We start from the raw sequence: 27,291 nt of genomic DNA, 5'->3' as shown, positions 1-27,291 counted from the left end.
TTTCTTTGATATTCATGATTTATATGATCTCTTTAAATATGATTTGATTTGATGAGTTAAACGTATCAAAGCAACCAATAACTGCATCCAACAACATAAAGGATACCGATATCTATAAATGATACCAATATCTATAAAATTATATGATCTCTTTAAATATGATTTGATTTGATGAGTTAAACGTATCAAAGCAACCAATAACTGCATCCAACAACATAAAGGATACCAATATCTATAAAATGCTATTGACAAAAAGACCTGATTTTGACATGATCAATTTAAGCATTTTGATCATATTGAACAAGCTTCTCCATAACAAATTACTAGGTCCAAAAGACAGCTGCAAGCCCACTTCACACAAAGTATATAAAGACGAAAAGATAAAGGTTGATAAGTGTCACAAGAAAAAAAAAAAGATTTCTCCGTCATCGTCTTCTAGATGTAGCTTGGTGCAATCACCGAGTTCTTTTACATGCTTTTGAGATAACGATGCCAGGAGCAGCAGGATGAGGACCTCCTCCTTGGAGTCAAATAACATCTTGATTCTTTAAATGTGAGATTCTGGTTCCAATTTTTCTGCCCTGCCAATAATAATATGCACATTAGTATCGACAAAACAACTTATATATATATATATATATATATATATATATATATATATATATATATATATATATATATATATATATATATATATATATATATATATATATATATATACATATGTATATATATGTATGTACATATGTATGTATATATATATATATACATATACATATATACATACATAAATACATATGTATGTATATATATGTATATATGTATGTGTATGAATGTATATATATATATATATATATATATATATATATATATATATATATATATATATATATATATATATATATATATATATATATATGTATGTGTATGTATGTATATATATGTATGTATATATGTTTGTATATACATATGTGTATATATATATATATGTATATATACACATGTGTATATACATATGTATATGTTTGTATGTATATGTATGTATGTATGTACGTATGTATGTACATGTATACATAGGCATGTATATATGTTATGCATACATATGTATATATATAGTCTGGAATGAGTGGCTTACATTACACTGGTGGTGGAGGCAAGTCCAACAGGAGCCAAAACCCAACACAGTCTTCTGAATCGAAACTCTCTTGGATGGCAAGAAAATGCAGACCTCCACACGCCTTCTTTGCAGCTTCCCAAGCCTCTGCCTCCTTTGTCGTTGCTGCATTTTTCTTGTAGGTGGCGTAGATATACCTGGTAGAAACGCCAACTGATAGAATCAAGCAGGCCCGGGAAACATCTACTTCCACCAAGCAGACCTCCAAGCCATTCATCCAAGCTGGTCATCATAAAACACCCGCATTTGGTCAGGCAATTTCCAATGTGTTTGAGAGAGCTGGACCACACAAGAGAATCAAAATTGCACTAGTGTGTATATAATGTTTTGCAGATACTTCTTATCACCATTTCAAACTACTGTTATATGACAGTGATTTAAACATTCAGAACTATATTGTACGATTGTGATTTGTTTCCCCCAAAAAGAACTTGTATTACTTAAGGAGTGAATATAACCCGTGCTAGAAGAATCAGCACTCAAAAAGGAAGCAAGAGGATTCGGCCAATTGCCTCTCCATAAAAAGGAATTTTTAGTTACTTGACAAAGCCAGTCAACCAATTTGCACATCGGTTTCCTTCTCTGAGTACATAATTGTGACATTAACCCTGCACTCAAGAAAGAAAATTTTGAGACATAAACTCCAAGAATGTACCTGCCAAAGGTTTAGCACGTGAAGACGCAACAGCAAGCCCAGGAACCAATGTCTTGTCTTCCATTTCAAACCCCAAAAGCTCCAAGTCCAGGCTCCCTCCAAAGGCATATCTTGTCTCAAAAGATGAGATTTCTTCCAAAACAGCTAAAACAATCAAAAAACATTCTGCCGTTAGAAATAAGAATAAGACTATCCATTGGCAGAACTATGAAATAGGAGGGGAAAAATAAAATGATGGCTACAACACAATTTCGAGATAGATGCAAGTGTCTCACCTCACCCCAAAAGAAAGAGAGTAAAACATGTTTCCAGAGATGAATAAGTTCCACAGGGTAAAACCTTTCTCTTCTAGTCTACCACCTGTATCATTGGAGTGTCTTACACTCTAGCAAAGGGACAATTAGGTTCTCACTTTACTATATCATCGACTTACAAATAACATGAGAATGGTCCTTCAAACCTTGGTCTTTTCCAGGCTTATTAGACTGCAGGACCAATGGACAGGAAAAGAAACAGCCTTGAGGAAGAGACACCACAATGGAAATGGAGGGGAAATGGTGCATTCAGCACAAATTCACAAAACAATTCCTTAAGAACAGTGACACTGTGTATTCTTAGACTATGATGACACTTAGAATGCTCTTAGGCCCTATGGGATCCACCTGAGAAGTTCTGATTTGAAGTAGGCACTCTAAACATAAAGACAACTTTGTGCTTTTGGTAAGGTCTATAATTGTTTACATTTCCTGTCTGCTTGATTACATTAAGATTCAGCAAAACCTTGTTTTATTTCCAGCAATTTGCAGCTGAAACGGACAGGAAGATTTATGAACAACTTGTAAGGACCTTAGGATATCTTCTCCCTTCTGTATTTTATTTCCTATTTTATCTCTTACCCCTGTTAAATCTCTCTTTTCCTTCTTCATTTCATGCTTCCAAATCAATCAAAGTTGGTAGTAGCTTCCGAAGTGACAAGGTGATGCCACAAACATTCAGAAATTGAATATATGCCACCAGGCAGTATGCAAAAAGGACTCAAGGAAACAACAAATATGGTTTATAAACAACTCAACCGAAGCATCAAATTCAAGATACAAAGACCAAAAAGGACCATGTCCTCTGTCGAAATCATACATTGGTATAGTAATGGGGAACTATTAGCAATTTATTGGAAGCACATAAGTTCACTAGAGATGATCTCTCGAGGCATATATAGAAAATGTTATTTCGTGAATTTCTTTCACCAAGTCTTTTGTCTAATTCTTCAGTTTTCACAGTTCTCCAAACAGAGAATTAAAATCATAAACTCGACTGCAGTCATTGATTTCATTACTTTGGCTAGAAAAGAGAACAAGGTTAAGTACAGCCAAAAGCAGTTTTGATCTTATTAGTCATGCCATAATTATTTTTCATGACAAACCAACAAAAAGGAGAAGCTCATAAGCTAGCCACTTTTATTTTTTCAAGGAAATTTCAGCATGTACCTGAATAAGGTAATTGAACAAATGCCCACTTTTCCCCAAAGAGGTTATCTGGAAGATCCATAGGAAATGGATTATCTAAAGCTAAAAGTGGCTTTGATCCTTGTTGAAAACCAGGATGACGGGTGTACACTGTCTCATAGCGCTCTTCCAGCCATAAAATAAGTGTTATGCACTGCAAATCATAAGGACTATAACAACATGAGACATTGCTAAAAGTGATAAGTAGTGAAAAGTTGATGTCGTAACCACTGCACTCAAGATCTGCATAAGATTGACTCTGCCATGAAACCTTAAACATATGAAACTAGCCCTGTGAACACACCGGCCATAAATTTCCGCTGGACAGAATCTAGAACTGTGAGCAAAGTTGTTTCTTGTGTTTTCTTTGAGATATATGGGAGCTTCTTCTAAACTTAGAAGTGGTGTCTAAAGACTTCATCAGAATAAACATACTTGGTGGTGTCAGAAAAAGAACAAACTATGGAAGTATGGAAGTCATTCACCTCTTGCCTGTGAATTGACCAAGGCAGTCGCATGGGCAAAGCTCTTATGATTAAGTTGACCTCTAGCAATCTGCAATGTGCAATAATTCCCCAGAGGTGCCACTTAAATCCAAACTAGATGGCACACCAAGTTCTCTGTGTTTCTTTGTTAATCCGATCCGTGCATAAATTAATCTGGCAAATGGATCACACGGATGCCTCCCATTTTAAGTAAACCATGTCAATGATTCCAAGGACTCTCGTCTGAGGTCTTGATAGGTAATGACATGCTGTATACAAATAGGTGACTACTAAAAGCTGTAGATTCAGCAATTCTTATTATCAAGTCTAGAATTGCCTTGTTAAAATGGAACATGAATTCTTGTTAATGTAAGGGATATTCTCAATGTGAAGCATCGCCACTTTAAGAAACGAAACGAGGATGAGGAGAAAAGAGAGGGAAGGAGGGAGATGGCACACCCGTTTACTGGGGATTGCTTTGATTCCGAGCTCATTGCAAGCTCTGGTTATGATCGTCTGCATCTGTGACCTGAAAGAGAGAAGCAGGTGAGCGACTGGGCAAAATGAGGCGGACAAAAATGGGGAAAAGAGCGACCTGAAGAATCGGATCTTCTCGGGCAAGGGCACGCCCAGCATGTCGCTGATCGAAGCGATGGCGTCCTTCAGGGTGACGCTGTTGATGACGTTATTGGGGAAGAATCGGGTGAACTGGAGGGAGAGGGTGCGATCACAGACGACGAGCTCCCACAGCTTCTTCCCCCTGTCGTCGAGGATGGGGCGGGAGCAGAAGTCCACCTCCCACTCCCGGATGCTCCCGGGATCCACCGCCGGGTCCAGGAACCGCAACTCCGCCGTCGGGTCCACCGCCTCCTCCTCGTCGGCCTCCTCTTGTAGGTCCTCCTCGTCGTCAGCAGCGGTGGACGTCGTTGAGACGGAGGCTGATGGCGACTGGAGCCGGGGCCGCCGCGTTCCGGAGTGGGTAGCGGAAGGGGGGAGAAGCGATAGAGGAAAGGAGCGGGGCTTGGAGAGAGGGTGAAGAGAGGAAGCAGGAAGCGGTGCGGGCTGCCGCCTGGCGACTCTGATTCTAGAGGAATAACAGTTGAGGCCGAGCGTCGCCATGGTTGTTTGATCGCGAAGCAGTGCCCGCTCTCTGGCCAACCAACGAACAAGGGGAGAGGAGACGTTATCCTGCTCGTGTCCGATTCCGGGATCTTACCATGTGCAGTCGCGTCGGTCGAGCCCCACGAACCTGGACCTGACAGGGATTCGATCTAACGTAACTGAACATTCCCAAGGAACTCAAGAAGACCAAACTGGTTCGAATTAGGCTGACGCAGCAAATTCAATTAATTAACTAACTAATGAACATACATCTACGAAGGGCGAGCAGACCAAATATAAACATATCCATAATTCAGTTAGTAGCTTGCTATAATTATTTAACTAATGAACTGCCCTATAATTATTTAACTAAGCTACATAAGAAATTTCAACTTGTGTTTTTTGCAATTTCTCAATAATGCAATAGTTTGCAGCTCATGGAGGTATTTGAGCAAAACCCAACATGCGCTGCGATCTGAAATCTTTCCAACTTCAGATACTGTTTTCTGGATAATGGTTTATTTTGGATGCACTCTCCAGAGTAAACACAAAATGAATAATACATGTAGCTCATACAGCCATCTGGAACTCCAAGAGAACACAGCTCTTCAATCCTCCAACTCGATGATCTTCACCACTGAAGCATCCCCAACTTTCTGGCAGACAACAACTCGATCATGAGTCTTAATCAAACCAGAGGCCTTGCCATGATCAAGAGCAACCTTCAGAACTGACTCATTGGAAGAACTAGTAGATTCAGCCTGCAAGAATACAAGACAAAAAACTGCATTGCATAAAACAAATCAAGCAGGAAATATGACATATAATTACCGTTAAATAGAAGCACAGTAGAAATAAGCTTTGAGCAATAAAAGGTTACAAAATCCAATAGTGTGTAAAAAGACAAAGATCGGTCTCCAACATAACAATTATCCCACCACTAACAGCTTAATTAAGCCCATACAATGACAATATTAAAATATCAATTTATTAACAGACCCCACCCTTTGGTTCAACATCATTTTGACTGGAACTGTTTGATTAGCTATTATTACCATGTTTATATCTCATGCAGCTATAAACCAGTGCTTTCAAAAGCACTAGGCGACAAGATGCCAAAAACACTCCAAGTGCTAAGCGCCCACCCGTCCGAGCAAAAAGAGGCACTCCCAAATATAAAAATTTTAAAATTATATATTATGATTAATAAATATGATAACAAAAATAAAAATAACACATTCATATAAAGTACCAACTTACATTGCAAGAAATAACAGCAGATATAAAAGTTGCCATGTTCCTACCTAATATGATTCATATAGAGGTCCTACATACACAAGTCCTAGCGCCGAAGGAGAAGAAACTGTCGCTGGCATCACCAAGCACGTTGTCGCCATTTAAAGAGTGGTGGTCGGAGAAGTAATAGATCAAGGTGTCAGGTTTGCCATCGTCGCCTCACCTCTGCCGCCACACACACCCCCCTCCCCACGACCTCAACTACCGCCCCTCCTTCCTCCGTGACTCTTCCACCGTCTCCCCTTAAAACTCCAACCCTAAAGTTCAAGATCTGACGGCATAGGGTGGATGAGGCTCACAGCACGACCGTGTAGAGCGGAGAAAGCTTGTGATCTAGCAACATAGGGCGAAGGCGGCTCACGGTAGCGTTTCAAATTCCTTACACTAGGTCAGGCATGCAATGGCAGGGGAGAAGAGCGTGCTGTTTGGGTTGTGGATGGGGCATGTAAGTGATGTGAATAGTTTGTTTGATTGAGACAACTATGTAAAATAGGTTGAATCTAGACTCGTTTTGCATCGAACACCCGCCTAAGTCACCCAGCGCCTGGGCCCAAGCATGTGCCCGAGTGGCGCCTCCTTCGAACGCCTCGCCTGACCCAATTACAAGGCACTCGAGCCTCGCCTAGGTGACTGCCTTTTGAAAACACTGCTATAAACTAAAGATTCCTATATGCCCATTTTCTCTTTGACAGGATATCAAAGACAACATGACATACATTTTGCCTCAGAGACAGCTTGAGGCATTGTTTGTGAAAAAATAAAACAAATATTGGGAGTTCATTTTTTTCTATCAAGCATAGCCTAGTCCGAATTGCTCATTAAAAGATACAAACTATGCATTGTGAGAATCTTTTAAACGTGAGGCAGATTCCAAGATCAACACATCAAATCTGTTATTACCAGCACCAACATTGAGGCAATTTAATCCTCTGAAAACATTATTCCTCTGAACAAGTGAAACATCAAATCTTTGGCTGGAAATATGCCATGTTGAATAAATTGATTGGGAATAAACAATGCAAGATATCCTACAAAAGAATGCAAGAAATTTTCTCATATGTACTGTGGAATTCCACAGTAATACAAGAATAATATGATGCTTACAAGATGAGAAATGAAAATACTTACAGGATGGCGAGGATCAGCAAGCATGGGAAAAAGGCCTCTAACTATGAGCGATTGTCTAGCCTGCCAATATTATTAGCTTCATTAGTGTTGACTTCATTGTACCTGCTAATAACTATCTATAAAATAAATACGAGTGGCGGAAAGATCACAAAAATCACGACCATATGTCAAGGGTAGATCAATTACTGGAAATAATAAAAAAGAATGAAAACGAGATCCTTAATTATTACTAGTGCAAATCATCTCCATAACTCAAAAACTCAGATCTAGTTAATAAAAAAATGGGTACTAAAACACGTACTTCAAACGCGCCACTGAAACTCCACCGAAGTTGGTTTGTTTTAAGCCGAGGGATGACCACAGATAGTACAGGCATGGTAGGCCTATACTTGGCGATTAACCTACCAAAGAACAAGAGGAAGTCTGATGCATGTGTAAACTTTTGATATGTTCCCTCAAAAAACAAAAGCTACATGGATGTTTGAATGAATTTCAACTGAAATAGCACCTTGCAGCTCTACCAGATGAAGTGAAACAAATTATCACAGAAGCCTTGACTTTAATAGCAGCACGTACCTACAGAAAATCATCACAGGAAAGTTACTCAAGCATATCCTCTAACTTCTCTAAAGTAAACTTCATTATATAGTGGCTAAAGAATAAAGAAGTTAATAGCATACAGCTGATGAAGCAATGGACTCCAAATGGGTCATCGGTTCTCCAACATATTTCACGGTCTTCTTAAAGTACAAATCCTGATTGAAAACTTTCTCTGCCTGCAAAAGTTGTTTCCATGATGATCCAAATGCAAGCAACACAAAGATAAGAGAGAAGTGAAGACAGGAAGGGAGTGGGGACTAAAGAAATGCGCATTGCAAAAGCAATTAATCACAAGAACATAATGAGTTCATAAAACAATGCTATCCATCCACTATCACCAAAATACTTAACTTTGATAAGACTGAAACCTCACAGGATCAATCACAAGTTTTTCCTAAATAAATTATTCATTATCTAGACATCCAAAAACCCTCAACAGACTTCCGTAGTAACATGTAATATTTTGTAACTACCATGAACAAAAGATTAGAGATCCTGTAACCAAAAAAGAATAGAACATGCATCTAGCAACATTGTCTTAGATAGGCAAAATTTAAAAGATTATTTGTCTCGTGCTGATGAAACAGCCGTTTTTTGTATGTTTGATACTGTGATCATTATAGGTTGACTTTCTGTAGTTCATTCAACCATGTTTTTTTGGGCAAAAACAGCATGCTGATTAATCAGATATCAAGAACACAAAATGGGACAACATGAAGGCAATACAAAGAGTCAAAATTATGTGTGAAGTAGCCAATAAAAAATTATGTACAACTGTAGCATATATGAAAATAAAAGTTGCATGTCAAAAGCTTCTTCTGTCATTCAAACCTTTTCATATATTTTATATACTTCCAGAACAACTATTAGTTTATTATTAATAATCAAAAGTATTGGAGAAAATCTTATACAATAACAGAAGGCTCACCTCATAACAAATTCTACCTACGGTTGAAATAGTTTCAACAGGGTACAATCCACGAAGTGTTTCAGCACCCAAAAGTATTGCATCACTTCCTGGAAAGAATCAAAATTGGTAGTCTGAAGTTATAAAATCGGAAAATACTTAAGACATGACCAAAATTATACAAAGCAATTAGTTTCCTATACAGATAGAATATACCATCAAGTATTGCATTCGCCACATCAGTTGCTTCTGCACGTGTTGGTCTCAAGTTGTCAGTCATGCTGTCAACCACACGCGTGATGACTGCTGGCTTTCCAGCCATGTTGCACTTATAGACAGCAGCCTTTTGGAATAAAAACACCTGCAGGAAAATCTCAGAAATCAGGCAACAAGTCATCAACCAAATTAGTTACAGTAACATAGATGAGAAATAGACACTTTCTAATGACAAATAAAAGAAAGAAGGATGACTGGATCACATTTTCCAGCTGCAATTTTGAACTATCAAAAGAATTGAACTTTTACAAATCATCAAATACAAGAGATAATACTGCAATTTTTCCTTCTTTTTTGCTATTTTAACAGCTCTTGAATTAACCCATTTTATAATCAAAATAGCTAAGGGCCTAAACTCATAAAGAGCCTCATCAATATCTATGAATTATTTTAAAATTGACCCAAAGCTAAGGGCTGCATCATAAGAACCATGACAATAAATAGGCAACTAATAAGCTTATCTTGCTTCAGATTCAAATTCTTTTCATACTCTTTTATATAAATACAATAACTATTTTTATAACTTTAATCATAAAAAATATTAGGATATCAGAAGATTTTGAATAGCTTTTATCCTCAATCATGGAAACTACTTCAAAGTTGGAGCAGCACATAATTAATGGGCAAATGAGAAATCAAAGTGCATCTATGTTGTCGAACAATCAGAATCAAATTTTGAGGTATTAGAAAAACAGACCACTGTAGTCACACGACAACAGTGCTATGTATTTTAACGATAGAGTTTAAGCAGAAATCATTTCAACCAAGAACTAAACAAAAAAGAACGAGACAAATCCAACAAGTTCAAATATCCAGAACAAACAAGGTAATAATGCCTATACAAAATTCAATAAACAAGGTAATAAGTTCAAATAGCCATAATAATCAAATTTCCCACCTTCTCAGGTGGGAGATCTATTCCAAGATTCCCACGCGAGAGAATGATGCCATCTGCTACTTGTAAAATCTCATCAAAATGTGTTAGACCCTGAAAGAAAATGAGCAATGCAACTTATAAACTTGATGTTGTAGGGTAAATGTTCCAAATTAATAGCAAGTATCTTTGCAGCTGACCTCTACGCTCTCAATTTTGGCAAATATTTGAGTTTGGTAAAGATCACCTGACTTCGACAAGAATTCTCGGGCCTGAATTCAGATAGAAAATTGCAAAGCAATGTTATTAGATAAATAAACAAGTCAAGCTCCAGATCAGGCAAAATAAATTCCCAATGAAAAAAGTGGCATTGAACATTTAAAAATTCTTAAAGAGTAAATATGTGAATAAAATAGCTTATTTGTCTCTCCAGATCAGGCAAAATAAATTCCCACTGAGAAAATAAATACATTGGGATAGAAAGTTTTCATATTCTTAACAGAGTAAATACTGTAAGGTAAACACAAGTGATGTGAATGAAAATAGCTTACTTGTCGAACATCTTCTGCATGCCTTGTATAAGATAAAGAAAGGAAGTCAATTTTGTTGCGGACACCCCATGTACTTATTGCCTAAAATATAGACAACACATTGCACAGAATAAGAAGCCTTTTAAATAAACTTAAGAGATTATAATAATCTATGAGCAAATTTAGTGCCTGCAAACCAGCAATTGAATTTCTTAAATGATAATTTGTTTCTCCCATGGACAACAGTCAGCACCTTGGTTTCAGATAATAAATACAATTTATGCACTAATTTGTTCAATATACTTAAAAAGACAAAATCAATAGGTTGTTTCCATCAAGAGATGAGTATAAAACTTTGGGATAACCACTAATAACCAGTGTATAAAGTATAAACAATAGAAGTGAGAGACCATTGTACCACCAGCTATATACATTATTCTGAGGAATGACTTAACCTATGTTAAGCGGCTGATAAAAATCATGTTGATAAAAATTGGGAACTAGAGGCTAAAGGATGTGTCCTTTGTTAAGTACTGGGAGACCTTAAAATGATTGCAGAAAATTCATGATGATGAAAGACCTGGTTAGATCAAAAGTTGTTAACTGTATTACAAATTCATAACCCAACAACAACTCTTCTTTCTTTCCGTCTGAAAGTCACATTCGTTGCATTTTAGTGCAATATTATCTCTGTAACGAAGCTACACCTTAGCTTCTTATGGTCGCTCTATGATGCACGTTAAAAATTACACAGTTGAAAGTTGAAACAAACAATGGGTGAAAGAGTTCTTCACATGAAAACTATCAGGAAACCTTATAAGATGCTAAAAGCAATGCCAGTCAAGAACTGCACTGTTTGTCTTACAGTTTTATCAGCTTCAGAAAGTGTTGGCAAATCAATATGTATTTGGGAGACATGGAGAGTGAAGAGTGAACCCGCCAGTGTAGCAGTGTTTTTTATTATGCAGACTACATCAGCCCCTTTCACCTCAGAAACCTGCACAAACATACAAAAGAAAAATAAAAACTCGGTTGAAGTCTCAATAGCCCATGTAAAAAGCAACTGACACAACCAAGTATGGCAAGCTTAGTTGTGCACAATCCTACTTAGTATACGTTCACAGGAAATGCAGTACTAGTTCCTTTCAACAGCTCGATGAGACAAAGTTATTGCGTCAGCTATCAGTTTTCAATGAATTGGATCAGGCAAGCCCACCAAAGCCATACCTCCAACCAAACAGAAGTAGTTTCACTACCAGTGAACAAGTATTGGCCAACAAATATTGTGTCTCCTTGCTTCACTGCCTGCAAAAAAATGATATAAAATAAAATTTGATTAAAATAAATCTAAAATTCACATTGAACTAAATGCCTATTCTTACCATCAGATGGTCTTTATGTTATAATATAGCTGTGCTCAATGTCTAACAGTCAGCCTTAAATGATCATTTGTTACCATGCATGTTGTAACCAAAATAAGATAGGAAAAAGCTACATAAATTGTATCATTTTTTTCTTGTTTCTTAATAAAGTTTGCTTAGGTCCTCTTCAACCACTGCTCCTACCAATAATTTTAATTAACCCAACTCATCCACTGCATCCATGTTGGTTTAATTAAATCAAGCAACAATGAGCATGATTGGAAGGAAAAAAAATTGCTTGCCTTTGATAATCCGCTAAAGTTTATAGGCAACAGCTGAGATGATGCTTCCTGCTCCTGATCTGGGGTCAAAATAACATAAGCATCTGCTTCAAGTGAGATGGCCTTCTCACTTTTGTTTATGACCTGCAACTCTGGACCCACTGTATCCAACATGATCTGGGAAACAGGAAAATGATTTATGATCAATTAACAAAATTGTTTAGAATTGAAAAATGATCGGTTGATCCTGAATTTGAAGATAAATCCTCATGATAAGGCAACTCAAAAAGAGGACCAACTTATAAGTCAAAAGAACCAAACATATGCCTAACTAGGCTGGTTGATATCCACAAATTGAAAAAGGGTGTAGAGTGTTTGAACACCCATAGGTCCAGTCTTTTTCTACCATATGCAGGATGTATTCATCGGGCTTTGGTAGCAATATATGAGATTCGTACGCTTAATGTGAATTAAACGAACCTTGTGCTCTGTCTGGTCTCTGGTGACCCGCTTGAACACTTGCACCATAGCATGGTATAAAAGACAGGTTGGTATGCTACTGAACCAGACCACATATATCACCACTTAGCGGTACAAGTTGGTGTCCCATCCAATAGATCGACACCATAATGGTCGTGTGATGAAATCTTTTCATCTATATGCAGGATGTATTTGCTGGGCCTTGGTAGCAACATATGGGCTTTGTAGCCTTTGTATGAATTCAATGGATCTAGTGTTCTGCTATGGTCGGGGGTGCCCTGCTTGAACTATAGCATGATGTCAAATATAGCATTCATTTGCTCGGGTACTGAACCAGACCATAAGTCGGTGCTAAGTGGTACAAGCTGGCATAACAGTAAAACATCGGCCCAATGGGTTGTACCGAGACACGATCCATGGTGCTTAAAACCCTATCAGGGTTTTCATCCACCAGCAAGTTGTCGAAAATCTTTGATCCATGTTACATGAATCTGTAAAACCCTATTAGGGCTTTCATCCACCAGCAGAAAAGGAGACGTCGAAAGGGGTACCGGTATCTACGACGCAAAAAGAGGAATAGTAAAGTGCAGACATACGGCGCACAACTTTTGGGTGCTCTTGATAGCGGTCTTGAGGTTTTCCAGGGTCTCTTGATGATAGTCGACGTCCCCCCACGAGAAGTCAAATCTTGCCACTGTCACGAGAAGAACCCGATCAGCCGATTGAAACGAAACCGAGCGCTGATTAAAATAAAACTTCAAACGACTTCTTGATGAGAAGCAGCTTAGAAGATAACATGAGGCGTACCCGACATGCCGGCCTTGAGGCAGGCGGAGATCACCTCCACCGACCGGGACTTGGGACCGAGCGTGCCCACGATCTTGGTCATCGCAGGGAAGAAACTCTGCAGAGGCAAAAGGTCACACCAAATCAATTATCACGGAACGAAATAGAAGACTCCTCTTGGCAGAGGTTTCGATTCTATATATTTCCAAAAAGAAAATCATCCGATCAAAGATCAAGCGACAGAGGAAAGGCATACAGGCTTGGACGGCTCGAGGATGGAGACCATCCTGATGGGTTCTTCCAGGAGAAGGTGGGTCGAATGCATCTTTCTTGATCTGCGCCTCTGCTGCAACTACGCTCGAAGAGGAAGGAGGAAGAAAGAGGAAAGAAGCAGCGATACGAAACCAAAAGACTCGCAGCGACAGAAGCGTGCCCTCCTTTTGTTATGCTAATTCTTCTCCGCCCCCAGACGCCGTTCTCTGACCCAACTCTCTAGAGCGCAAATATATGATGCTTCCATTCTCTAGGGATGCATGTCGCATTCCCGTCCGTTGATGTTTCATTGACTCGAGAATACACCGACTCGCCCATTGATCGCGCCCGACACCCAAACTGGAATCAACGCGGTGGGGGGCCCCATCGAGTGGTGTGTGGTGACCGAATGGGTGCTGCGGCGTCCGACATCGATTCCGGCATGGCATGGCATCATGATGGAGGTTCCGTCGTGCGTCCGAATCAGCGGCGGACACGAGCTTTCGTTTGGGCGGCCAATCTCGGGTTCGCCCGGTCGTGCCCGCATCGGCGATTGCCGATAGAGTTGGAACATATGCAAGCATGCGACTTCAAATAAGTCGAGCTCGAGCGAAGCTGAGTTCGCGTTAAAATTATTAACAGATAAGGAACAATGTTGATGACCGACATGAAAAATATTCGATTTAATCCGGAACTCGATACACGATGACGTTAATACTTCGTCATGTTAGCGCAACATAAAATATATATATATATTAAAATATTTTATGTTGGACAGATTATTTCTCTGATCGATTAGGAAGTTAGATAAACGGTAAACATATAAATGCAAGCTGACACATTTTGATTTGCTCTCGCAAAAGTTGAAGTCTGTGCGATAGGGAAAGACGATAAGAAACTTGATAAGTTCCACTCGGTTCCTAAAACAGTGATTAATTTAACATAGATTAATGGTTTGATGACTGTATTATTATTAATTTTAGTCTAGATTAAATAAAATTGATAAATCAATAAGCTAATCAAACTTCAAATCGTGATTTTTGATATAAGAGCTGATCTAATATTTGAGAGATTGAAATATCCCGATTAATTTCACATCGGAAATAGATAAGAAATGTTGTTCCGTGGATCACTCGATCAGCGATTGATCCTTTTCTCCGTGACCGTTCTAACGTAGAGTCTGATGCAATATTAGAATGGGTGTGCGCGGGATGGTTTCCCGCTCTACGGTCCCGTTTCCACCGGAAAAAATGATATATATAATTTTCCTTTAATATTTTAACGTAGTTGGTGGAAAAGAGGGCGTCGTTGGGGCACGGAATCGGGAACAGATGGAGATGGTGGGCGGTGAGCTTCATTATTGCTGTGCCGTCGGGTCCCACCCTCGCTGGTTGCGGGCGTGCGGAGCGTTATCTAACGGAGACGTGACGGCACGTTACGGTCCCGTAGCTAGCAAGTTACGGGGGGATCCCACCGTCACCCACTTAAGTGGACGTCCGCTCGCGATCCGTCTCCCACGCTCTAACGTCGTCTACTTCCCGTCCCGTCTCGTTCGGCCTCCGCCCCGTTCGGATTCGGACGCCATAACCCTAACCCTAACGACGACGAGGCCGCCGCCTTCATGGCCTCCTGCGACGACGACTTCGCTTTGCTAGGAGACGAAGCCCAGTCGCAGCACCAGCCCCAGGCACGGGCCGTCCCCTTCTCCGCCGCCCACCGCTACGTAACCGCCAAGGCGACGCCGATCTCCCTCCATCCCCGCGCCCACCACCACCTCGGCGCTGCCTCCTCCTCCGCCCCCTCGGTCATCGTCAGCCCTGGAAAGAAGGGGGTCGTTGTCGATGGTGGAGGCGAGAACCATGAGGGTTATGGCGAGGCATTCGGCCAGACGGACGCCTCCAAATGCCCCTCCGCCTCCGCCTTCCACGAACACCCCTGCTTCGCTGAGGACGCCAATCCCTTCGCCACCCAGCACGCAGCCGACGACGACGACGACGACGACGGCGATGCCGACAACCCCGAGGTCAAGGGAGCTGCCACCTCCGCGTCCCACCACCACCACCTCCAGCACATCCACCACCAGCAGCAGCCCCATCACCACTCGCCCAAGCGCAAGGACCGCGACGATATCAGCGACGGCGAGTCGCCCTACTGCTACAACAGCAGCATGGCGGCTAACAAAAAATCGAGGCCGATGTCATCCTCGGGGGACTACCGCAAGGACCGGGAGGAGTGGAGCGACACGGCCATAGGTTCCCTCCTAGACGCGTACACAGAGAGATACGAGCAGCTGAACCGGGGCAACCTGCGCGGAAGGGACTGGGAGGACGTAGCCACCATCGTCAGCGAGCGCTGCAACAAGCAGAAGGTGGGCAAGAGCGTGGAGCAGTGCAAGAACAAGATCGACAACCTCAAGAAGCGATACAAGGTCGAGTGCCAAAGGCTCAGCATTGGCGGCCTCCCAACCAGCCACTGGCCCTGGTTTAAGAAGATGGAGCAGATCGTTGGCTCGTCATCCTCGTTGAAGGCTGCCCCGGACGATGACAAATCCGTCACCCTTGGTGGCCCTCCTGCAGTCATGAGACAGATCAAAAGGTCCACCCTTCTCTCCTCGAGATTTCTGCATTTTCTCATGGGGATTTGGTAATTGATTTTGTTTCCCTTGCACCAATGCATCTCGAGTGATGAGTTTGTAGCTCTTCATCTATGTTCAAGCCTCACACTTTTCTATCTGCATCTATTGTGGAACTGTTTATCTCTGTTTGAGCTTGCTGAAGGTAAATTCATCTCATGATTTTGTGAATTTTAAGTAATTGATAAGCTTCGAAGAAATTCCTCATTATGTCAGTAAAGAAATTTTTTCTATAACAGCTGAAGTTGATAGATTTAAGGGACATTAAATCCATTGATTCTATCTTTCTAAGGGACATTAACGTTGGCTAATGGGAATTTTGATGGAAGGAGCTCCAAAGTCTTTTATAAGAAAGTGGGGAGGGATAGTTGTTTGATTTGCTTTTGGGGAACTGTACTTTATGACTTTGGATAACCAAACACTCATGCCAAGGCCATGGAACTTGACTTCGGATGACTATATCTCGGTAGTGATCTCCACACTCAGTGGAACAAACAGGCCATTAACAAACTTCATAGATGATCTCTGAAATGTTCGTTCATTTGTTCCATCACTTATTAAGCATATAGGAATTTGGTTAGAAGTGGGCGAAAAGGTGCTGATGAGGTTATTAAATTTTATGTCTCTTGTGAAGATAGGAAATTTTGAAGGGAGAAGATCCATTTTGTTCACAGAGGGTTTTAAACAGTCCACTTGCTTCTGTGGGACCACTGTAAGAACAAAGCATGCAGTGGGTGAACATCATAGTTTCATTTTCTCACTAGTAGTAGGTTCTGTGCAATATGTTTCTGTTTTGCATGCTTTAAATTGTAAGCATCCCTCCTTTTTTTTATTTATTCTATTGTTAATGTACAACTTTAAAGCCATTTCTGATAGGATCACGGCTGATCATTGGCAACTGCTCTCCTTTTGTTGTCAAATATGGAAAATGTGAAAAAATGCTTTTCCAATGTCAAATGATAATATTAGATTTTTGGGTGTTTTTCTTGTGTTCTTATTTATTGAATTATCTATAAAAGCATGACACTTAGAAACATTATAGCGGGTTGTTTTATCCCTCCTTGTTAATATGTAATACCCACACATATCGTTAATCACATTTGCAGACATCCCATTGCTCCATCTGGCCCTCTTAGCACAAATATTAACTCAAAGATGAAGTCATTATCAAATCCACGGTGGAAGAGGGTGATTTTGAAAATTAGTGGTATGGCATTAGCTGGAGCTGGGCCCCAGAATGTTGACCCCAAGGTAGAACACTGGCATTCTCCTATCTGCATTTGTTGGTTTGGGCCATATTACTGGTTGATCATAAATGAAGCTATTTTGCATGCATAAGTTGTTACCCGAAGTTGAATGCATGTTCTGTTTATACTGTTCAGGTAATTATGCTTATTGCTAAGGAAATTGCAATCGCAAGCCGTGCTGGTTTAGAGGTTTCACTCAACACCTGTCTATTCATACTGGATTTGAAGCTTTCTTAACCTGTATATGTTATAACTCCATTCCTGCTATCCTCGCTTGTGATGTTTCTCAGGTAGCTATTGTTATTGGAGGCCGAAATTTCTTTTGTGGTGACACTTGGATAGCTGCAACTGGAATTGATAGGGCTACAACTTATCAAATTGGGTATGTATTTCTTGCTTCATTGCTGGTGCTTATTCATCTTTTTCTTGTTCTTTATATAAAATACACTTGTCAAATCATTGGATGTTGTGAAATTGGGATTAGAAACTTGGATAGTTGCACAATTAGAAGTCAACATATCAGAAAGGCTAACAAATATGAGGATGTTGAGATAGATGTGTGGCATCACTAGGTAAGATGAAACAGAAAAAGGGTGCACCATTGAAAATGTTGGTATGGATGGCATGTAAATGCACCGGTAAGAATTGGTGAGTCCATTTGGATTAGAACTACCAGGAGAGTTTGAGGATGATATAAGAAGATTTGGTTACTCCATCCTTAGATATCTTGTCACGTTGCCTTCGATACAGCTCAATGATGGCATGTAAATGCACCAGTAAGAATTGGTGAGTCCATTCGGATTAGAACCGCCAGGAGAGTTTGAGGATGATATAAGAAGATTTGGTTACTCCATCCTTAGATATCTTGTCACATTGCCTTTGATACAGCTCAATGATGGCAAATAATTCATGTAGCTGAAATTTCATGTTGGTGAAACGAGTTTGTTTGTTTGTTTTTCTCATTCTACATATCAGAACAAGTTGTCACTCATTCAAATACCTGTAAAGCCAGTGGCAAAATTATGTGTAGTTACATTATAGGTGCTAGGTGAGGAAGATGTAAGAACCTATTAGCTGACCTCCTTTTATTATATACTGACAGTTCTCCAAAAAACAAAAGAAGCTAAACACTGGAAAAGCATATGTAGCCAAGAAAATTAGGTGGCAATAATGACATAACTTTATTACACTCCATAATTTGAGTCTGTTACATAGTTTAGACTGCCACCATGTTGGACAAAAGATAACACAGGTGTCCTTAGCCTCAAAGAACAATCTATTCTTCAATGAAGTTGCCAAAATAAGGTTTGTCGGGCCTTTTATGATAAGAAAAGTTCAATTTGTAGTTAGCCTTTTTATGTTGTCTTGCATCTGATGTCAAGTTCACCAAGACAAGGTCTCTGACGGCATTCCTCTGTTTACCCTCCACAGTCTCCACAGAGTCTCATCTGATAAGAATTGTCTTCTTTTTTTCTTTCTGTCTTGGGAAAAAAAAATCATCTTTTGATGTTTGTTTTTTGTCATTGAGATTTGTATCCCTTGAAAGCCTAGCATCATTAGATTAACTTTCATTTCTTTTAAATCTGTTGAATGCATACCCAGAGAGTAACGCATTTGTTTCTACAATGGAAGTGTGACATTATCCATTTGTTGAATTTTGTTGGCTAAGCTTTATTTACATGTGAATTGTGGCAGTATGATGGCATCATTGATGAATGCCATGATGCTCCAAGCATCCTTGGAGAAGATTGGTGTTGAGGCACGTATACAATCTACGTTACTGATGCAAGAGATTGCAGAACCGTATATAAGGCGGCGAGCTATCCGTCATCTTGAAAAAGGAAGAGTTGTTATATTTGGTGGAGCTGGTGCTGCAACAGGAAATCCACTTTTTAGCACCGATACTGCAGCTGCCTTGAGGGCCTCTGAGAGTATGTTCCGACATGCATCTAAATTATCCTGCTTTGGATATGGGCCACTATCGATCGTACAGAGCAATTCCTGAAGCTTGTTGTCTTTGGTCAAGTTTTTATATTTAAGAACTCTGATCCATGTGAACCACAGTTCATGCAGATGCCGTGCTCAAAGGTACTACTATGGATGGTGTCTACAACTGCCATCCAAGAAACAATGGTGGTAGTGCATTCGAGCACATTTCATTCAGGGAGTTGGTTTCCAGAGGCTTTACTGCAATGGACATGACAGCATTAAATTTCTGTGAAGAAAACAACATACCGGGTATGTCCATGCTGTATTTTCTTTTTCTTTCTTACCCTTATCCTTTAATAATACCATATTATTTTACGCATTTGTGTTACTGAGCTTGTTGCTTTTCACACATCTGCAGTTGTTATCTTTAATTTATTAGAACCAGGCAATGTCTCAAAGGCACTTTGTGGAGACCAAGTTGGTACCCTTGTAGACCAGTCAGGGAGGATTAACTGATTCCCAATTCCATCGCAGCCAAAGGTGTCACAAAGCAGATATGATCATAAAGCCATCTTTACCTCCTGTTTCCGAGCTATTACATTCATTTTGAGTGACTTCTACCTCAAGCTTGTGTCTCTATAGGCTGGAAACACCTTGGCAGTGTGAATACATCCTTCCTCGTTTGGTCGGCTTGTCGTCAAATGGCACGAAACGAAAAAAAGCAAAAAAATCTAGCTTTGTACCAGTAAATTTCTGGCCCAGTGTTGTTGTTCATTGAGCTGTAAATTAATTTAATGGACTGTACAAAAGATGGCGAGATCCTTGGACAAAGGAAGTGGCAGTAAGTTCTTCATGCTATTTCATTAATGGGTAAATGTAAAGCATGCTTCCTTCTTCGTGGCTTGTAATTTGTTGAGCATATGAATCTAATGGCATCGACTGCATTCATCATCGAAGTTGTCTCTTACTCGACTGTTCTCTCTCTTCCATGCATCAGATGTTCGTTGACTCTCTGACAGTCGCGCTGACTGGATCTCAAGAACTGTAAGTCAACTCCATTAATAGAGGATGAAGGCGCATGGCCCCATGTGGGTCCACTGTCATCTTCCCGTAGCTGAATGACACATCATCGGCGACAACAGGTAGATCTTCACCTCTGTTCCAGCACAGCCCTCTCAGTAGCTATGCCATTGCAAACCAGTTGCCATGTACGTGAGCGGCGATTACAGGTTTCAGCGATGATGAAGCTTCCAAGTGGGTGTGGATGCTGTCGCCTACTTACGCTTTTGCTTGCTTTGCAGCTTTCTTACCTTCCTTTACCAGCGTGCTAATATAAAAAGGAGAAAAAGATGGTCGAGTGCTTTCCTCCCCTTTTGTTCTCTTCAAGTAAGTTTGCACGGAATCCTACATTGTCCCCATCTTTGCCGATTATTATACGATCATATCCCTTCTTGCAAGACTTCCCGGGGAAGGCGAAGCAACAGCGAGTACAATGGTAATCTGCTGCAAGCAGCGAGCTTACTCAAGAAATTGGGCATGTTTTATTTATCGGATTATAGAGAACCAAAAAAATCATAAAGGACACGTCCTCTTGTATCCGTCATGTGTGTTTGTGTGTACTCCGAAAGAAGCGTACGTGTACCGTATCCGGCCGTCAGCTACTACACGCGGAGGGCATCGTTCGTGCATGGCAGAGCGTGGGATGGGCAGACCGCTCGTGCAGCGGACGATTAACCCATCAATACGTACAGCAGCAACGTCAAACGCACGCCGTCGCCATTGGTGGAGCTTCCGGTCGTCCTCGAGTGCCGCCGTGACGGACTGACCACGGACCGATCCATGAGGCCAGAGGCGTTCAACCCGCAACGCTCCAACGAGATGGACGCAAAGCGGAGAAGAGAGAGAGAGACGGTCCCCGACTTCTCAGGGTCAGAGCCTCGTCAGAACTGTCGGGGAATGAAGCGCCGACGAGAGAGAGAGAAAGAGAGAGAGGCCGGACAGACAGAAAGTCTACGTCTCAACGGCGGCAGCTTTTGATGCCTGTGCTGTCAGTATTCGCTTTGCAAGCCGGGAAGAAAGCTGTGCTGCTTGGCTCTACTGTCGCCTCCCTTTCCTCGGGTCTTCCCCGGTCAACATCCTGGCGCGGTTGAAGGAGCTTCAAAGTCTCAGAGATGTGGTGAAGGTTTGGGGTGGGGATTGGTAGCCCCTTCACATTCTTAAATGCTATTTGACATATAAATGACATCCAGGATTTAGGCGAGATGGTTTCCTAATTCCTACCTACACTTTCAATTCAAGACACAGACTTAAAGTTCTGCGTGAAGCAAAAGTAAATAAGTATTACTGCTAGCAAAGGCTATACTACGTGTGCTGGTGCGATTGGTTGTTGTGTGTGGTTGAGCGACTTATGTTGGACGTCTCTCCTCTTTAAATAAATGCATCACTTTAGTCCTTTACATTTACGGCCACCTTTACGATGTCGTTTTCTTTGTCATGCTCATAGTAAATGATCTCCTCGTGAATTCAATTCCATTAATCGGAGAATAAGTGCATTCTGGGCATGCCAGTTGCCATCCCCATAAATCTCCTTTACACCTTATAAAGAGATGTAGATAGAGAGAGAGAGAGAGGTTCTCTTGCATTCCTCTCAAGACTCTTCGGTACCCCACTCCCAGCTGCCGTAGGCGGCTTTTCTCCCTACGGTCTCTCACCAACCCAAGCAGAGGAACGAAGATGGTCTTTTGAAAAGGAAGAGTGAGAGGGACGAAACAGAGCAGCATGGAAGAGAGGGCGAGCGCTGTGGTGTCAGGGTGTGAAGGAGGAGGAGGAGGAGGAGGAGGAGCAGGCGAAGCGAAGGAGTATTCTGTCTCTTCGGCTGCACCCTTGTCGCCGACTCGGTCTCTGCCACCGGAACTTTCCAGCGGGGTTGTTGGCGCCATGGGGATCACCGTCCCGCCTACGGAAGGAGCTGGCTTGGCCATGGGGATGTTGGGGAGTGGCGGCAGCAGCGGTGGCGAGGGTGATCTTTTCGCCAGGAAGAAGAGAGGGAGGCCCAGGAAGTACGGGCCGGACGGCATGGCCCTGGCCTTGTCGCCGACCTCCGGCTCCGCCTCTCCTTTCTCTCCTGCTTCTTCCGACGGGAAACGGGGTAGAGGGCGACCACCCGGCTCCGGCAAACGCCAGCTCCTTGAGGCTCTCGGTAATGTGCCCCACCACCACATTGCACTCTTCCCACTCCTCATTTCTCAAGCTGTTCTGAGTTGATACTGATTACTTCTTTGTATCAAAACCTACAATGTTCCGATCTGATCATTTGTTCTCTCTGTCTTTCTGGAGCGAGGTTACGACAACCAACTGGTAGTTTACCTTTTTCAGTCACTCATAGTTCAGTAGTAGATAGATCACCGATGAAATGTGATACCGATTAAGAAGTCGTGGCATTGTTCTTGGAAATAACAATGAAGTTGTAGATAGATCAACTGGTAGTCTGCACGACTGTGCTTCGTTATTTGGCCGGAAATCGCTCTGAAATATGAGAAATGAAGTACTTCAAATGCATCACAAAGGAGTACTTACTCAGCTCACATTTTGATCTGTCTTCTTCTTCTTCTTCTTCTTTCTTTTCGGTGCTTAACAGGAGATTGGTTTGCACACTCAGCTGGAGGGAGTTTCACACCGCATGTTGTGACCATTGCCACAGGGGAGGTAACATATTTCCGGCAATTCTTAGTTTCCTTGAGCTGTGATGGTGATATGGATCTTGCAGTCAATCTGTCAGTGTGCTGATGGGTCTTCTTGTTGCAGGATGTTGCTGCAAAAATACACTCCTTCTCCCAAAAGGGTCCTCGGGCTATTTGCATACTATCAGCAAATGGGGTCATCTCCAATGTTACTTTGCGGCAGCCAGGTTCTTCTGGTGGTACCCTGACTTATGAGGTATGCAGCTGCAACCATTTTGATGCTACTCTCTTGTTTTAGGTGAATTGTTCGATGTGTTTTTCTCTGCATGTTTGTGAATTGCTTTGCTTGGTTCTCAGTTCAGCTACAGAATTATTTTATTCTGGGATCCAAATTTTGTTCACATTTTCTTCATTTTAAAACTATGTGAGCAAGGTTAGTGGAGAGTGTCGGCGAAGTTTAAGAATTTTGAACTTTCTTATGCTTCTAGTCAGTCAATTTCAATGCGAAGAAAATTTGCCTGGACAGGAGAAAGGATTACTCAAAGCACTAATTGCTTTGAAGTTCTCATCGATATTATAAGGGCCAATAATTTTATGTTAGCTGCACAGTGTTTGCTCTCTTTAACTGCATGTTGTCGAAATGCACTCACCTCTTGCACCTTTGTATCTGTAATAACGGTGCCAAGGCTAATTGGCTGATCCACAAATTAAGGGTTTGGTGAAAACAAATAATCTAAAGTCACTTTCTTTCTCAAAGGAAGAATGCAGTGGTGAAAGAGCCTATTTTTGCCTTGTACTGTTGTCAATTGATTGTTTAAATTCTTCCTACTGTCAATGGCTAAATTTGTGGAAGTTTGAGTAGTTTTTTCACATCCAATGAATGGTGAAGAACTCATGTTGAAAGCTGGAAGTTCACTAGATATCCAATTGATTGAAAAGAATGATGATCTTAAACTTAGATTACCAAGCACAAGTGACATCAATTTTTTAACTGAGTAGTTCATCTTTGACCTTACCTTCTACCATTGAACCTGTATGGCCTTTCTTTTGATCTCAAAATGCATTTAAATGAGTACATTATTGGCTTAATATCAATAGCTAGAATGTTGCCTCAGTTTGCTTTTTGCTCCAAGTTGACAAACTGAATCAAACTGAAACAGTAAATTTTGTATGGATTGAACTTCAGAAAAGTTGGTTTGGTTTGAGAAAGTAAGACGGCATGTATCATGGTTCATTTGGTTTCTCATATTTTTGGTTCAACCCAAATCAAAAACTGCATCACACGATTATTTTTTGTTAATAGTTCTATATTTTACATAAAAAATACAGTTAAGTCTTAAGTTGAGTCCTTTGTTTTACTTGTTATTTATAGTGTTCCAATAATCCATAAGGACATTATTAGCAATTTCTATGGATAAAAGACTCTAAGTTTTAGTATACAAAATGGAAGTTAGTTGCACTGATAGGATAAAATGTATTAGAAACTGAATCATGCTCTATTGTTTGGCACAGTTTCTTATGGTTGCTATGCTGAACATATCTTGGTTGCTTCAAAAAATATTTTAACTCAACTAAACAAGTTTAATTTGTCATTCCTCATAACACAGACACTGCATAGACCTTCCTCTCTGCCTGTACTCTTCATGAGTTATGTTTTGATATATATGTAGATTGGTTTCATGCACATCCTTAATCAAAGAAACTTCTTGTTTAATCAAGGCTCAATTTCCATGTGAACAAAGGAAATATCTTGCATAATTATTTCAATCGAAGTAATGAGAGAAGGTTAAGCTATTGTTAACAAGTATCTGTCATCTCAATGCACATTTGGAGGTGTGAGGGGCTTGTGGCAAAGCATAGAATGTAAACTTGTTGGCTAGAAGGTCCTAATCTTTTTGGTGATAAAATGCTGTGCCTTTTGGAAATATGTTCATGAACAGCCTTTGTGGCACAACATGGGCAAACTGCTGACTGACGAATGAGCTGATGCACTGTCAAAGCCATTTTTCGTTGCCCGTTCATTTTGTTTCTGAAGTTGTCTGGATGTACATTTACCTCTTAACTATTCTGTAATTTTTTAAATTACAAAACATAATCCATTTAATTTAATCTTGCTCATTCAAATGTGCAGGGCCGATTTGAGATTCTGTCTCTGTCTGGGTCCTTCACAATTACAGAAACTGGTGGTATACGGAGTAGAACTGGTGGTATAAGCGTGTCGCTTGCTGGTCCTGACGGCCGTGTTATTGGTGGTGGAGTCACTGGATTGTTGCTTGCCGCCAGTCCAATTCAAGTAATGAATACTAACCTTATTTCCATTTGATTTTGCTCTATTGCTTGGTCTAACTTGGTGAATCGTGTGACATTTTTGTTTTTTGTTTTTTTTAATTGAGTGAATTGTTACTCGCCTAAGAGACATCTAACATCAAATAGGTGGTGTAAGAAGAAATGGTAATTGTAGCTAGCAGCTCCCAGTTCAGATAGATGCAAAACCATAGTCACCCTGATGCCAGTCCGGCTTTGCCATTAATTCACTCTAGTAAAATTTGTATAGAACTTTGCAGTCTAAAATAGAATATATGCAAATAATAGGCATGTCCATATCATCAGCAATCTGAACATAAGCCCTTTTAAAGATTATATTCCTGATCCCTTTTGAAGTTCGATATATGAACCCAAAACTGCCTCACATATCTCTTATGTGTTGCACATTATACAATAGAAAAAAATTTTAGGAGGTTCACTTGAAACTGCTCCGATTAGTAAACCATTTCATGTTTTGGTATGGAACATCAGCTGTAATAAGATTTGCCAACTCTGTATTATGTACCATGCATATCAAAATAAGTAAGAAATCTTAAAATGATATTGATCAAGTGGGAAACCAAACTGTAACTTGTTAAGCTGGCAGCAAATGTTCCCTAACCGGTGATCTCAGATTTGATAGCCTATAGCGAGGGTATTAATTTAAATGTGTGATCTTTTTTTATTTTTGGACCAGTCACCAATTTCATAGTAGCATGCCCCATCAACACATGACCTGAAAGAGTTTATGCTTATTTTGCTAGTATTGAGCCTGGTCTTATATACCATCATAACCTTTCGATACGCGACTCATCAGATCATCAGCCATACTTATATACCATCAAAATCTGCCTCTTGCTTCCGACGTTGAATTAATAGGTGTATTATAAAGGTTGTCTGCATTAGAGCAAGGATGATGACCATATATAGAGTTGGAAATCTACACACGAGTAATCTCTTCAATGTTGCATTACCAGGTGGTGGTCGGAAGCTTCATGCCGAACACTTTCAAGGAGCAAAAGCCAAAACCTAGCCAGCAAGCAGATTTTTCAGCATTCCCGGAGACAAGTGGTTTGTTAACAGCTGCAAGACCCATTTCACAGTCAAACCCTGAAGATGACTGTGAGACCTCAACCTCATCCTTACCTGGACAATCTCATGCTGAAAATAGCTTATGCAACCCCACTCCAACCTCTACTCTTCACGCTGCCGGTTGGCAGGGTCTGCAGTCTTCGGAGCACAAACCTTCTCCAGACATAAACATATGCTTACATGGGGAGCAGCATCAGGGTACTTATCTCTAAACCCTAACACTATCACACTGTTCTAACACGCATAGCGATATTCTTGCTAAATGTTAGGTTAGGGATAGTTTAGGAGTCTGACTGGACTTGTTGATCAAATGGCATCCTGTAATTGCTCTGAAGATAGTGTCCCACAGCCGTCTGGGTTTCGGTAGTTGGTGTTTCTATTATCAACTTAGTCGTTGTCGTCATCATCGTCTCCTTCTTTCTCTTGTTGGAACCTGAATTTATGTAGGGTGTTTCTATTGTGGCAGGGCCTCTGTATCTCCAACTGAATTCATGATGACTTCTAATGCTTAAAATTAACTTGATTCTGTGATGTTCATGTGTTTCTACTGGTATTAAGATTCCTTTTGAGCATGCAGCCAGGCTTGATTGTTCAAAGCAATGTGTACCTAAATGGAGTCTCGAGGGATCTTCGATTTGTATGTGCATAGAGATTCATCTTTTGCAGTAAATTGTCTGTTTTGGAGGATGAGTTCATCCTCCAATCTTGCAAGGAATCTG

General features: G+C 40.7%; 4 protein-coding genes and 1 long non-coding RNA gene across 8 annotated transcripts; 3 read left to right on the top strand and 2 right to left on the bottom strand.

The window, feature by feature from the left end:
• Positions 1-216: 216 nt before the first annotated feature.
• LOC135640869 (protein TAB2 homolog, chloroplastic-like) lies at positions 217-5,062 on the bottom strand. 2 transcript variants are annotated; one of them, XM_065155661.1, is made up of 6 exons: positions 4,412-5,062; positions 4,276-4,345; positions 3,314-3,485; positions 1,830-1,973; positions 1,136-1,396; positions 217-576 (listed from the first exon to the last, which is right to left on the bottom strand). In XM_065155661.1, exons 1-5 carry the CDS (start codon positions 4,933-4,935, stop codon positions 1,137-1,139), a joined length of 1,170 nt encoding a protein of 389 aa, XP_065011733.1. In that variant the 5' UTR covers positions 4,936-5,062; the 3' UTR covers positions 217-576; position 1,136. The 2 variants fall into 2 exon arrangements, with proteins under 2 accessions (XP_065011733.1, XP_065011732.1); XM_065155660.1 differs by having other exon boundaries at positions 217-581; positions 4,412-5,060.
• A 234-nt stretch (positions 5,063-5,296) lies between these two features.
• Positions 5,297-13,926, bottom strand: LOC135640868 (pyruvate kinase 1, cytosolic-like). Its single transcript, XM_065155659.1, has 16 exons — positions 13,693-13,926; positions 13,458-13,554; positions 13,247-13,344; positions 12,192-12,347; positions 11,756-11,833; positions 11,394-11,525; positions 10,550-10,630; positions 10,199-10,270; positions 10,023-10,112; positions 9,065-9,209; positions 8,870-8,958; positions 8,022-8,117; positions 7,850-7,917; positions 7,643-7,742; positions 7,342-7,401; positions 5,297-5,678 (listed from the first exon to the last, which is right to left on the bottom strand). Exons 1-16 carry the CDS (start codon positions 13,759-13,761, stop codon positions 5,526-5,528), a joined length of 1,584 nt encoding a protein of 527 aa, XP_065011731.1. The 5' UTR covers positions 13,762-13,926; the 3' UTR covers positions 5,297-5,525.
• Positions 13,927-14,995: 1,069 nt separating this feature from the next.
• Positions 14,996-20,447, top strand: LOC103987725 (uncharacterized). 2 transcript variants are annotated; one of them, XM_009406109.3, is made up of 7 exons: positions 14,996-16,283; positions 17,427-17,571; positions 17,703-17,756; positions 17,858-17,949; positions 19,263-19,498; positions 19,632-19,805; positions 19,915-20,447. In XM_009406109.3, exons 1-7 carry the CDS (start codon positions 15,310-15,312, stop codon positions 20,010-20,012), a joined length of 1,773 nt encoding a protein of 590 aa, XP_009404384.2. In that variant the 5' UTR covers positions 14,996-15,309; the 3' UTR covers positions 20,013-20,447. The 2 variants fall into 2 exon arrangements, with proteins under 2 accessions (XP_009404384.2, XP_009404385.2); XM_009406110.3 differs by having other exon boundaries at positions 15,022-16,283; positions 19,641-19,805.
• Positions 20,448-20,498: 51 nt separating this feature from the next.
• LOC135641734 (uncharacterized) lies at positions 20,499-20,882 on the top strand. The gene is made up of 2 exons (XR_010497780.1): positions 20,499-20,638; positions 20,798-20,882. It is a non-coding gene; the product is annotated as an uncharacterized LOC135641734 (long non-coding RNA).
• A 1,247-nt stretch (positions 20,883-22,129) lies between these two features.
• On the top strand, positions 22,130-27,183 carry LOC135640150 (AT-hook motif nuclear-localized protein 1-like). 2 transcript variants are annotated; one of them, XM_065154328.1, is made up of 6 exons: positions 22,130-22,695; positions 23,134-23,201; positions 23,301-23,432; positions 25,308-25,469; positions 26,458-26,602; positions 26,701-27,183. In XM_065154328.1, exons 1-6 carry the CDS (start codon positions 22,275-22,277, stop codon positions 26,808-26,810), a joined length of 1,038 nt encoding a protein of 345 aa, XP_065010400.1. In that variant the 5' UTR covers positions 22,130-22,274; the 3' UTR covers positions 26,811-27,183. The 2 variants fall into 2 exon arrangements, with proteins under 2 accessions (XP_065010400.1, XP_065010399.1); XM_065154327.1 differs by having other exon boundaries at positions 26,458-27,181.
• Positions 27,184-27,291: the final 108 nt, after the last annotated feature.

Source organism: Musa acuminata, chromosome BXJ3-6 (genome assembly GCF_036884655.1).
Source record: "Musa acuminata AAA Group cultivar baxijiao chromosome BXJ3-6, Cavendish_Baxijiao_AAA, whole genome shotgun sequence".
NCBI lineage: Eukaryota > Viridiplantae > Streptophyta > Magnoliopsida > Zingiberales > Musaceae > Musa > Musa acuminata.
Note: the sequence above shows the minus strand (reverse complement) of the source record. Positions and strands in the feature narration are given on the sequence as shown.

Bases quoted from the DNA above. Each gene is read 5' to 3' on its own strand.
- LOC135640869 (XM_065155661.1), bottom strand. From the start codon at position 4,935: ATGGCGACGCTCGGCCTCAACTGTTATTCCTCTAGAATCAGAGTCGCC. The intron at 4,346-4,411 runs GTCGCTCTTTTC...TCTCTCTTTCAG, and splicing joins GAGAAGATCCGATTCTTCAG to GTCACAGATGCAGACGATCA. The intron at 1,974-3,313 runs GTACATGCTGAA...TGATTGTTTTAG, and splicing joins TGTTCAATTACCTTATTCAG to CTGTTTTGGAAGAAATCTCA.
- LOC103987725 (XM_009406109.3), top strand. From the start codon at position 15,310: ATGGCCTCCTGCGACGACGACTTCGCTTTGCTAGGAGACGAAGCCCAG. The intron at 17,572-17,702 runs GTAGAACACTGG...TATACTGTTCAG, and splicing joins CCCAGAATGTTGACCCCAAG to GTAATTATGCTTATTGCTAA. The intron at 17,950-19,262 runs GTATGTATTTCT...GAATTGTGGCAG, and splicing joins GCTACAACTTATCAAATTGG to TATGATGGCATCATTGATGA.
- LOC135640868 (XM_065155659.1), bottom strand. From the start codon at position 13,761: ATGCATTCGACCCACCTTCTCCTGGAAGAACCCATCAGGATGGTCTCC. The intron at 13,555-13,692 runs GTATGCCTTTCC...TTGCCTCTGCAG, and splicing joins TCCTCGAGCCGTCCAAGCCT to AGTTTCTTCCCTGCGATGAC. The intron at 5,679-7,341 runs GTAAGTATTTTC...GTATTCTTGCAG, and splicing joins TTGCTGATCCTCGCCATCCT to GCTGAATCTACTAGTTCTTC.
- LOC135640150 (XM_065154327.1), top strand. From the start codon at position 22,275: ATGGAAGAGAGGGCGAGCGCTGTGGTGTCAGGGTGTGAAGGAGGAGGA. The intron at 22,696-23,133 runs GTAATGTGCCCC...GGTGCTTAACAG, and splicing joins CCAGCTCCTTGAGGCTCTCG to GAGATTGGTTTGCACACTCA. The intron at 23,202-23,300 runs GTAACATATTTC...TTCTTGTTGCAG, and splicing joins TGACCATTGCCACAGGGGAG to GATGTTGCTGCAAAAATACA.